General features: G+C 41.6%; 1 protein-coding gene across 3 annotated transcripts in view; it reads right to left on the bottom strand.

The window, feature by feature from the left end:
- Positions 1-12,866, bottom strand: part of DNAAF9 (dynein axonemal assembly factor 9) — a 117,463-nt gene that overhangs the window by 89,478 nt on the left and 15,119 nt on the right. For all 3 annotated transcript variants that reach the window (XM_084774212.1, XM_084774213.1, XM_084774214.1), the window contains exons 3-7: positions 12,714-12,833; positions 7,530-7,654; positions 6,912-7,008; positions 5,309-5,415; positions 1,455-1,532 (exon numbers count right to left, since the gene is read on the bottom strand). In XM_084774212.1, coding sequence (XP_084630338.1) covers positions 1,455-1,532; positions 5,309-5,415; positions 6,912-7,008; positions 7,530-7,654; positions 12,714-12,833 — 527 coding nt within the window. The remainder of the gene's footprint in view (positions 1-1,454; positions 1,533-5,308; positions 5,416-6,911; positions 7,009-7,529; positions 7,655-12,713; positions 12,834-12,866) is intronic.

Genomic DNA, 12,866 nt, shown 5'->3' with positions numbered 1-12,866 from the left:
AGATCACGTCCTCTCTGGCAACGCTGGAGAATGGGGGGAGTATGCAGAGAAGGAGAGAGATAGATTCTAATTTTCTTTGTGTACCTTCCAAGTACACCAGTCTTAGGTACTCTTTTTCTTTTGTTTTTTAATTATTGCACGTGCTCTCTCTCTCTCATATATATATATATATATATATATATATATATAAACTTATTTATATATATACACATACATATATATGTATATATGTCTATATCTATCTATATGTGTGTGACAGTATATAGGACATATATATGACAGTGTATGTATGTATGTGTTATATACATATATACACATGTATACACATATATACATATATGTAACACAGTAAACACAATCTACCCTATTTTAAATGGTTTAGTACAAAATATAAGTGACATCGTAGAGCATTCTGTCAAACTATAACTATTTATTTATTTACCTATCTATCTATCTGTTAAACTATGACCTTTATTTATTTAATAGGTTAGAGAGCAATTTTTAAAAAAAGATTTATTTATTTATTTATTTATCTATTAAGTGTATAGTGTTTTGCCTGCATGTATGCTGGCAGGCCTCAGAGGGCACTTCTGAGAGATTGGTTCTCTCCTCTGGATTTCAGGGACCAAACATCGGTCATCAGGCTTGGCAACGAGTGTTCCTACCTTCTGAGTCATCTCATTAGCCTCAGCAAGATTTTGTTTGTTTGCTTTTGTCTATTTCTTTTGAGACAGGGACTCCCTGTGTAGTCCATGCTGGCCATGAGCTCACAGAGCTCCACCAGCCTGTGCTTCCAGAGTGCTAGGATTAAAGGCGTGTGCTGCCACACCCAGACAAACAATTAATGACTGAGGAACTGACAAATTACAGTCTAGGGTGGGACACATTTTTGTAAACAAGACTGCAGTAGAACACAGACACACCCAGTTAAGCACTGTCGAGAATAGCTTTCTGCTACAATGATATTGCTGACCAGGTGTAAGGACCTAGGCAGGATATTACAATATTATTATCTAGCCAATAGGACAAGTTTGCTACCTCTGTTCTCTTTAAGCAACTTGTCATCTTAATTTTTCATGCTATAAGAGATGAGTTCTGCATTGTTTTACTAAAGTCCAGTATAATACCTTCTCCCTGAGGGGAGGAAAAGAACAACAACAACCAAACAAAACAAAACAAAAAATACCAAAGAAAAAAAAAAAACAAAAACCCGTCTTCAGGTGAAACTAGCTGCCTCAGCAGGAAGGAGGCCTAAATGTTCCTCAGAGTGGAGGAGGAAGCCTCAATTCTGCCAGTTTTTTTTCCCCTGCAGGAGTCCAGCATAATCTAGGAAGAGGGTCTTTATATTAAAGCAAACTAAGATATACCTTGTATATCTTCAAATTAAATACCTTTGGTGTGTATGTGCTTAGGATAATGATCATAATTATGTTAAATACACTTAGGCTCCTTACTTGTGAAAGCATATTCTCCAGAGACCTAGGATCCATCCTGCTGTAGACATTCCATAGACTCAGGCTCACGTCCTGCAACTGCAACAGAGGGCGAACACTGACATAACTAAGTCAAATCACCAGGGTAGTCAATGACTTCTGCTCTTCTGATATTAAAAAATTATTATCTTGGTACAAATGGTGCTATTAGAATAATAACTATTTATTATTATTAAACCAAGGCTTTATTAATTCCATTAGAATAAACAAAAATTTCACTAATCATATTTGACCCTATACAAAATAATAAATGACTTCTCATTCAAGGAAATTATGTTCAGAATTGTCAATGCATCATCTGATTACATTCAATGATGGCACATACATATACATACTTTTTTCTTTGTAACTTTAGTTAAAATAATACATGCTTGTGATTAAAAGAAACAAACAATACAAAAGGCCTATATTAAAATATCTGAATCATCTAACCTGGAAAGCCCATTAGTCTCACTCAAAAACAACTTAGAGCTTTTTTCTTTTTGTTATTTATGTTTAGATTTTGACATGTGTTCCCTTCACTGTTTGTCAGTTTAGAAGTATTAACTTATGCCAAGATGCAGGTCTTTTCTAACACCTCACCCCACACTTTTTCTCCATAAACACAGACTCTAATATTACTTTTTCTGTTACATCATTAGCTGTTTAATAACAACAAAATCATGCAAGTATTATCTCTCCTAAGTAAAGTACATTTCTACCCCCTTCAGGTGCACTAACTGCTCCATTTTTTATTTTTGCTTGTTTTCTTGCTTTTCTTTTCTTTTCTTTTTTCCATTTGAGACAGACTCTCTCACTCCATCAGCTTGGGCTGGCTTGTTGTGTAGACTTGTCTGGCCTTGAACTGTCAGTGTCTATCGTTTGAGTACTGGGATTAGCAATTCAATCCTAAACTTTAACAGTGTCTGCCTGTCTGCTTACTCCAGGGTTTCCCAGGAGAGCCCCTGCTGTGATCTCTGCCCTGCAGCACTCAGGTGCAAGTATGCAGCCTGCAGTCTTCCTAGACTCTGCATCAGGTTCCCCTGTACTTCCCCTTCGCCCAAAGCCAGACACTGCCAAATGTTCGGGGCAGGAGAAGATAGACTGACCTCTGAGGTCCAGCTAACCCACAGAGCTTTCCTCAGCCTATCACACTTTATTATGTGAAGAGAATCTCCTTTGAGACCACGATGAGCTATGTTTGCATCCTAGGTGCTGTGGTCTCTGATACTCTGATGAATTTTATCTTGTTTTTTAAGGTAACATCCCTATGTAGCCCAGGCTAAGGAAAACTTGCTGTTATAGTCTGAACATGAGAAACACATTTTGGAAAGTTGTGGAAATTTCAGGAGGTAAGGTCTACCAGAAGGGACGGAAGTCACTTCGGACATGCTTTTAAAGGTTACACCTGGTTTCCAGGCCCTTGCTTTGGTTGTGTGCCACGAGCTAGTCAGCAATGCCACATGATCCTGTTGCCACGATGCTCTCCCTTACCACGGGCCACGGAGTCAGGATTGAAACCTATGGAAACTCAGCCATAAATCTTTTCCTCCCTCAGTTGTTTCTATCAACCAGGTGTTTCGTCACACAATGATAGAAAGTCTGAGTACCACATCTTCACGCCCCAACTCCACCCCCCCACCTCCCAACTCTTGGGCCTATACCATGTACAATCCGCTTAATCCTTTTCTTGGTTTGTTTGTTGTTCTGTGATTGAGACAAAATCTCATGTAGGCCAGGCCGGATCTTATTCTTAAGTGTCATTCCACCTTTCAACTGAAGAGCTTATGTTTGTCCATATACAAGTACACAAATGCTCATTGTTTACTCTCGTTACTTTTATTTAGTGTTTGCTGGTCACTAAAAAAACAAACAAACAAACAAACAAAAAAACCCACTGCTGGGTCAGTTTCAGCACCTTCACAGGAAGAAGGAAGCTAGAGCCAAGGAAGTTCAATCAGAGGAATTTTTTTCCTGTTGCTTCAAGGGAGGAAAGTTCTCTATACTTATGACTCAGTTTAGCTCAGCATGAATAGCAGGAAAGGCTATGGTGGGCCTGGCTTCCTGTCACATGCTGGCCCTTCTCACATCAGTGACACAGGCCCTCTGAGTTTGAGGAGTTTCTCTGGGGTCTGACCGTGCGCTGAGTTAAGCTGTAAGTAACAGAAGCTCTCCTCTCAGGCTTTAAAGAGCCATGAGCCAGTCACCAGGCCATCAGAGTTGAGAAAGGACACTGCCAGATAGAAGCTACAGAAAAAACTGTTCCACACATTTAGTAACTTGAGAAAGGCAGACTAAGAAGAAAACTAAGACTGGGGAGCAGAGGGAGGCCGAGTGCGTAATGAGATGGAGGCGAAAGAGAAATACCTGGGAAAATAATAAATATTAGCAGTTATCTGCTAGGTGTGGGGCACTTGCCTATATCTCAGAGGCTGAAGCAGGAGGATACTAAATGAGGGCAGCCTCGGTCACAGAGTGAGATCCTGTCTCAACACACACACACACACACACACACACACACACACACACACACACACACACACACACCCCACGGGGAAGGGGGCCGCAGGGGTGACTTGTGATATAACCCAAGCAAGTGTGAAACTATCTTCTTGCCTCAACTTCCTGATGGCTGGGATTACAGGCATTTTCCATGTTTGGCTAAGAAGGTAATCTTTAAATTTAAAGTCTCAAGCCAGGCGTGGTGGCGCACGCCTTTAATCCCAGCAGGTGGATCAATGTGAGTTTGAGGTCAGCCTGGTCTACAAAGCCAGTCCAGGACAGCCAAGGCTACACAGAGAAAACACACACACACACACACACACACACACACACACACACACAGATTTAAAGTCTCATATGACATTTGCTGTTTCCTCCACTTGCACATCTCACCCCTGAAAACACCATCCCACAATAAAAGTCTACATATACCCTTCAAAGGTTTTAGAGGGAGAGGATATTCTCCCAGCTCACTTTCTCACTCACTAGCTCTGTGTCTTTATTTGACCCCTCTGTAAGAGAGACATAAAGCAGTTACCCCAGAGGGGTCACTGTACAAATTAAATCACTTGTGTGTGTGTGTGTGTGTGTGTGTGTGTGTGTGTGTGTGTGACATATAGAAGGCCCTTTACATATGCATAGTTCAGACAATTAAGAACAAATATAACCATTATTGTAAAATGGTTTCTTTTCTGTCCGCTGTGACCTGATTCCTTCCAACTTCCTTTTGAATTATTGGACATTTCAAGGGAGCCTCCCACAGCGTAATCCTACCTGACAGAAAGCCTTAGGGAGTGTGCTGGCCTCCTAGGCAAGTCCCCAAGTACTTCCTCAGGATGTTAGAGCTTGGCCTTGCTTCTAAAGATACTAGTCAACAAGATGTTCCCATTTTAGCATGACAATGCTTCCTCTGCCTGGTTTTCTGTTGGATCAGGTCACACCAGATAGCGACAAATAGATGCCTTGCATCACTCTGCCAATGTGCCAGGCCGTCCTCTTTAAGCTGTACTGTGGAGTAATTTTCCAGACTTAATCTCACCCATTAATCTCTCTCAACAGATATTTTTTGGTCATCTTCAAGATGCAAGAAAAACAGAAATAAAAACATTGTGTATGTGCCATCTCTTTCAAAGCCAGGCATGGTAACACATGCCTTTAATCCCAGCACTTGGAAGGCAGAGGCAGATGGATCTCTGGGAGCTCCAGGCCAGCCAAGACTACACAGTAAGATCTTGGTATTTTGGTTTTTGTTGTTGTTGTTGTTCGGTTGGCTTTTTTTTTTTTAGTGCAGTCACTTTGTGACAAAACCCAAACATATTAATTTTCATACATACCTCATACTTCATGGTAAAAAATCCATCTCCTCCAATGCCTTCAAGGGCAAAGGCCTGTACAATTGGCCACTTCTCTACCACAAACATATCAAATATCTGTAAGTGACCTAAAGAAATCACACACAACAACACACATCAAATCCTGGACGTAACAGTTTAAAGCCAGTCTCACGTGGTTAGACAGGCATCAGTTTTTTTTACAAATTTACCAGGGTGATAAGAGGATTAGATATTGAAACTAGAAATATAAAGTCAAATTCAAGAAAAATTAAAATCACAGGCAAGTAACAAATTCAGATTTCTCCATAGCACATGTTTACAGTTTGGTTTTCTAAAAAAGAAAAAAAAAGTAAACAGTACTCTATTACAACTGATTGGCAGCATTCGGTGAATGTGCTTATTAACAGACCAAAAGTTGGCTCTTCTGACTTAAGAAACAGCAATTAGATTCCTCAAAGGAAAATGACCAAATCAAGTTCCTTTTTTGGCCAGGTATAATGGTATTCATCTTTAGTAGCAGTGCCTGGAGGCAGAGGCGGGTGGCTCTTTGGAGTGTGAGGCCAGCCTGGTCTACATAGCCAGGGGTGACTACACAAGAGATCCTGTGTCAAAACAAAACAAAACAAAACAAATATGGGTGTTCTTTCTGTAATGATAGTTTTAATATTCAGTTTTTTCTTCTTCTTACAATATTAGCACTGATAAACTTGTTGATTTCCTCCCTGTATTCCACATTGAATTTTCCTGTAAACTAGTTGTTTTCAACCTTCCTAATGCTGCGACCCTTGACTGTAGTTCCTTATGCTGTGGTGACTCCCCCAACCACAAAATTATTTTGTTGCTATTTCATAGCTGTAATTTTGCTACTGTTATAAATCATAATGTAAATATTTGATATGCAGGGTATCTGATATGCGACCCCCAAAGGGTTTACAGGCCACAGGTTGAGAAGTGCTACTGTCAATATTTTTGTTTGTTTGTTTGTTTGTTTGATACAGGGTCTCTGTGTACCTTTGGCTGGCCTGGAACTCACTATGTAGACCAAATTACCTCATACTTAGAGAAGGCCACCTACTTCTGCCTCCCAAGTACTAGGATTAAAGGTGTGTGATACCATACCTGGCAAAAAGGTTTTATTTTAATTATACGTCTGTATGTGGAACGGTACTCATGGAGTCAGATTCGCCTGGACCTGGAGTTAGAAGTTGATGTGAGCTGCCTGATATGCCTGTGGAGAACCAAGCTCAGGTCCTCTGAAAGATCAGAGCCTTAGGCATCTCTCTAGCTCCAAAAGATAGCCTTAAAATAGCTATCCAAATTATTCCTATTATAAAGACATATCATATACATATATAATAAATGATACACACTAGATGTTAATTATGCTAAATCCCTCATCAGTTCTCCTTGCCCACTGATAGCTTGGTATGTTACTGTGGTAACTTCATAGTTACCAACAGGAGCTTGTATAGGAGAGTCCCTAAATTTTATTCTGGTTGATCCTTTGCCTTAGTGAAAATGGTTCAAGTGGTTTTCCAGTCAAATATCTACTAGGAAAGAGGTAGAGGCATTCAATCTTCATGCTGTTCAAACGAGGTCTTACCCTGGGAGCTGTAAGGAATACCAATTCTACTACAGTCTCGAACCATGTCCACAAAGCTGGAAATCTTAAATTCTTCTGCTGCTTCCTCATCTTCATACTAAAAAGGGAAATTAAAAGGAAGATGGGCTCTAATGAGACACAGCGTTCAAAGTTCCATATGATCTCTGCATATTCTCAGGGGCTGTCTTAAATAGCATTTATAAAGAACTACACACTAGCCAGGCGGTGGTGGTATATGCTTATAATCCCAGCACTCGGGAGGCAGAGGCAGGGGGATCACTGTGAGTTTGAGGCCAGCCTGGTCTACAGAGTGAGTCCAGGACAGCCAAGGCTACACAGAGAAACCCTGTCTCAAAAAAACACCCCCAAAATTAATTAATTTATTTATTAAAAATAAAGACCTTTATGGAACTAGAGCAGGATGCCGGGCTCAGAAGCCCAGTGTGAAAGCCTCACGTTTCCTTCAGGTTAACAACCAAAAGCCTCAGGTTTCGTATGTGGATATTCATTTCTGTGTGCGCATACTCTGACAATAGATCTATAATTCTTTTTAAAGAGGCTTCTGTTCCAAATCAACACTTTGCTGAGTGAAGACTTTCTCCTGTCTTTTCTCCTCACCTCATTCTCCGTCATACAGTGGAAATGCAGGTTTCTCCAAGGTGCCACATAAGGCAAAAGATATCGATAGTTGATGGGATTACAGTACAGATGGACACTATCTGATTTAATCAATATAATCACATCTGCAAGAAAGAAAAAAAAAGCAAAGCACAAAATTGTCAAGAGGCTTTTCCTTCAGACAGTTTCTGCCTAGAAAATTAGTAACTCCACTTACAGCATGAGATTGTAGTGCAGCAATTCAGGTTTACAATGGCCAGGACCTGGGTTCATTTCTAGTACAACAAACAAATAACCCTGCCCCCCCCCAAAAAAAAAACCTCAACAACAGCTACTTCAGAAACAATGTAACAAAAGTTTAAGTGGATATTTGTTTAATTGAGCCATAGTCAGTATGGACAGTAGGGGTTTCCTATTGCCTCTGCAACGCTTCTCCCACTGTGAACATCTAAATAGGACAGTGTAAGCTCCCAATGAGTCAAAACAGCAGCTTTCATTTCCTGAAACAGAGTACCGCAAAGTTCAGTAAGTCAGGGCTGGGGTACCAATCTTGGCTATGCAGAGAGGTTGCATTTCTGAAGATGGAGCAAGCCTAGGCCTATACACATGCTAGACAAGCACTCTGTCATGCTCAGCCTGTTTTACTTTTTTATTTTAAGACAGAGTCTCACTAAGTTGCCTCAGCTGGCCTTGAACTCAGTATGTTGTAGCCCAGGGTGGCCTTGAATGTGCAATCCTCCTGCCTCAGCCTCCCAAGCAGCTATGATTTCAGGACTGTGCCACCAAGCCTGGGTTCTTTTTTAGACTATACAGCCCTGGCTGACATGGAATTTACCGTGTAGACACTTGGCTGGCCCTGAACGTACAGCAACCCTCCTGCTTCTGCATCCTAAGTACTGGAATTACAGACACACGGCCACACCTGGCTTCATGATAGCCTTCAGTGAGGAGATGAGCACTCCATGGAAAGAACATGGCCACTGAATCAAGAAACAGCAGGGGCTCCACACTAAAACCAGTGTCTAAAATTCTTGTCCAGAGGCTTATTTGGCTCCAAGCAATTGTGAGCCTGGACATCGTCACTCGTAGGGAAGGTTACTATGTACAGCAGTGAACTCTGCACAGGAAAAGTTGGAAGGCAGGAAATGCAGGCAAGTGAAAGAGCTTCTGGAAACATACCAGCAGATCGAAGACTTAGAAACGCCATCAACACTGGTGGGCCAGGGAAACAAAGAAATCCCAAGGGTACAAGGAAACCCAGGTCACTCAAGAGCCATGAGATGGGGTAAAGGAATGCGGCAGAAATATCAAAGTAGCCTGAGTGTGGAACATGAAAACAGTCATAATTCCAAAAGAAAAGCAGCCAGGCTTCACTCAATGGTCCAGAGGATGGCAGAGCCACTAGGCTTCTCTCTTGTGTTTCAGTATTAGGCTTCCTCACATCCCTGAGCCCCGGAGCCCTGTCCTAACTCTACGGTAGACTAGCTGCCAAAGGAGAGATGTTATGACACCTGAAAAAGTGGAGGCACCAGTGTACACCCCACATACTCTACACCGAATTATAACCCTAAAGATTTAGGATCCCAAAACAGATGTGTCATCACAACTGCTAAATCCAATTATGCATTTCATAGTCTCTACGGACTCTGATATTAACAGAGTAAACCGTCAGATAAAATAAGAGAGTATGGTCAGGTGTGGTGGCTTATACATTTAATCCAAGCACTGGGAGGCAGAGACAGGCAGATCTCTGTGAGTTGGAGGCCAGCCTGGTCTACATACATAGTGAGTTCCAGGACAGCCAGGGCTACATAGTGAGACTCAAAAGAAGGAGGATAAAGACAGACAGACAGACAGAAAGCTAGCCAGCTAGCTGGGCACATGCTTATGATCCTAGCAAAAGTTCAAGGATGCCACCCCGATTTAAGTAGAGAGACTAGGTACCAAACAACAACAACAACAAAAATTTTTTAAAGGCAGCAGCAAGAGACTGAGAAGCAGCAGGAGGCCTGGGAAGAGAAAAAGAAGGGAAGGGCGGGAGGCGGGAGGGCTGGCCAGGCGCAGTGGAACAAGCTTTTAACTACAGAATTCTGTGGATTTGAGGCCAGCCTACTCTACATAGTTTGTTCCAGGATGGCCAGAGCTACGTAAAGAGAACCTGTCTCAATAAATGAATAAATGAAAAATGAATGAACCAATGAACAAATGAATGGAGAATATGTAAAATGTTTTTAAAATGTCTTTGAAAAAATCAGTATCTCATGTTGGCCCTTTTCAACTCATAGTGCATCGGTGCTTTGCTTGCATATATGCCTGTGCATCACTTGTGGGCCTGGTGCCCGCAGAGAGGCCAGAAGACAGCATCTGATCCCTGGCACCAAAAAACAGGGTACAGGGGATTGGAACCAGGTCCTCCAGAAGAACAGCCAGTGTCTCTCCGGCCCCCTGGAAGAAATTTTGTTTTATTTTTATTATTTTATTTTATTCTAGGCAGGGTCTCTACCTAGCCCTGTCTTGTAACTCACTATGTAGACCAGGCTACACAGAAATCCACCTGCCTCTGCTTCCCAAATGCTGGGACTAAAGGCTTGAAACATCTTTCCTGGTCAAAAAAATTTAATTAAAATCTGAAACAAACAACAAACAGATGAACTGAAAAACATTTGATGGTGTCTTCTGGTAATGTCAGAAGCTACATCCATTAAGTCTCACCTGACTGACCAAAGATGAGCTAAACAAAGACAGCACCAATGGACATGTCGAAGTAGATGGGGAAAGCCCTGGAAGCATCACCTCTACACACAAAAAACCTATAGACAACCGAGAAAAGCCAGATGCAGGAGAGGTGTCCTTCTCCAGGGAAGAGCACACCAATTGGTAGCCCAGTGAAAAATGGTCAGCCCTGAAAACATACATTATATATACTGAGAAGATTATATACAGGAGTATATATATGCATGCAATATATGCAATAATAATTAAAGAAAAAAGGCCATGAATTAAAGGAAGGGAGGGGGAAATATGAGAGGGTTTAGAGCAGTGGTTCTCAACCTTCCTAACGCTGTGACCCTTTAACACAGTTCCTCATGTTATAGTGATCCCCAAACATAAAATTATTTATTTTGCTACTGTTATGAATTGTAATGTAAATATTTTTGGAGACAGAGGTTTGTCAAAGGGGTCATGACCTGCAGGTTGAGAAACACTGGTTTAGACTGAAGGGAAGGAAAAATATTACATTATAACATCAAAAATTAAAAAGAAAAAGAATGATGAAGATCACAGTGGTGGCTCATGCACGTAAACGTAGCAGCAGGCCGAGAGGAGCCTGGATCTAAAGCGAACCTGAGCACAGAGTGAGAGCCTACCTCAGACAGGAAGCTGAAGGAAGAAAGAAGGGAGGAAGAGGAAGAAAGGATACTAATAACAAGTTAGTTTTAGTCTTCTTTTTCTATACTCATAATAAAAAGGATAGCGCTGGGCCGGATGTGGTGGCACACTCCTTTAATCCCAGCACTCGGGAGGCAGAGGCAGAGGCAGGCGGATCACTGTGAGTTCGAGGCCAGCCTGGTCTACAAAGTGAGTCTAGAACAGCCAAGGCTACACAGAGAAAACCTGTCTTGAAAAACCAAACAAAAACCAAAAAGGATAGCTTTAACTGAACTATATGGATAACTGAACTATATGGACAGTATTAGGGACTTTCCCAGGGTAACTCAGAACTATTGATAGTTTAAGTAAGATAATTCCTCATTGAGAAACTGCGGTTTTCTTGTGCATTCTGTGATGTTCAGCAACATCCCTAGTGTCCACTAGATGCCAGTAGTGCCACAGACTGAGCCATGGCCATCAGAAATGTCTTCAGACATTGCTCAATGTCCCCCAAGGGACAAAACTGCCTCCCAAGTGAGAACCACCATACTCAAGTGAGATCATCTGACACCGAATGTTTGCTTTCACAGCCTCCCCAGCTGCTTTGCAAGTGTCTTGTCTCTTGTCCAGTTTTACTTGTCTGTTGTATGTCTCCTGACTCATCTTGCTTACAATTAATAATGCTAAGTATATGATATCAGAGCTAGCTCCTGGGCAACAGCCCACAGCAGCATCAACACACGCAGTGTCTCCAAGCCAGAGAATGCAGACTACAGGCAGAAAGCCTGCATTGTGTTAAAGTCACACAAAAAACAATTCCCAACGACAGCAGGACAATAGGCCCTTGTTCCTCAGCTAAAAATCTTCTTCCTCACAAGAGCAGCTCATCTTTGCTTCAAAGCTGAAAGTGCTTTCACTGGCAACAGCACACAATTGGACCCTTCAGTGAAAAGGCGCAGTGGGCAAGACTAGGAAAACCCTAACCCTGCCAAGAGATAAAGCCAAACGCTGGTGTCGGCTGTGGGTTGCAGGGATGATCTGCCCAGTAAATGTGTTCTGGACACTGCTTGTTGATAGTCGCTATCCACTGCATGACCAATAGAAATATTTTGTTCACTAGCTCAACAGGAAATGCTATTTTTCACTATTAAAAAGATAAAAACCTTAACTGATATACTCCTAGCTACTTGGGAGGCTGAGGCCAGAGGTTGCCAATTTTGAGATCAATTAGTGTACTACACATCATTCAAACAGCAAAACAAAAGAAAATTTACCAGAGCTTTAGACTACTTAAAATTCTATTATATTTTCCTATTAAAAGATCATAAATGGAGCCAGATGTAGTAGTGCACGCCTTTAATCCCAGCACTTGGGAGGCAGGCAGATGACTGTGAGTTTGAGGCCAGCCTGGTCTACAAAGTGAGTCCAGGATAATCAAGGCTACACAGAAAGACCTTGTCTTGAAAAATCAAAAAAAAAAAAACAACCAAAGATCATAAATGGGGCGCTGAGAGTATGCTGAGATGGCTAAGCAGTTAACAGAACTTGCTATTCTTCCAGAGGACCTGGGTTTGACTCCCAACACCTGAATGGCGGCTCCCAACCATCTGTAACTCCTGTTCCAGGGGATCCAATGTCCTCTTCTGGCCTCTGAGGGCACCAAGTGTACACACATGGTGCAAATACATACATGCAAGCAAAAACTCATAATACAATACAATTAAAATTAAAATAATTCTTACAAAAAGATCATGAGTTAAAGGTCCAAAGAAATAAACCACTCTTTCCAACCATTTGCTAATATAGACTTACCATCTAGAATTTCTTCAGAAAATCCCGTTTTTTCAAAATCAGTGGTGTTCTGACTGTATAAACCAAACAGAAGGTAATTTGCCAGCTCTCTGCAGCCTTCATTGTATCTGCTGTCAATTCCTGCAAGGCAAAAGGCTGTGACTAGCAGTCCTA

This window comes from Acomys minous, assembly GCF_964271855.1.
Source record: "Acomys minous genome assembly, chromosome: 3".
NCBI lineage: Eukaryota > Metazoa > Chordata > Mammalia > Rodentia > Muridae > Acomys > Acomys minous.
Note: the sequence above shows the minus strand (reverse complement) of the source record. Positions and strands in the feature narration are given on the sequence as shown.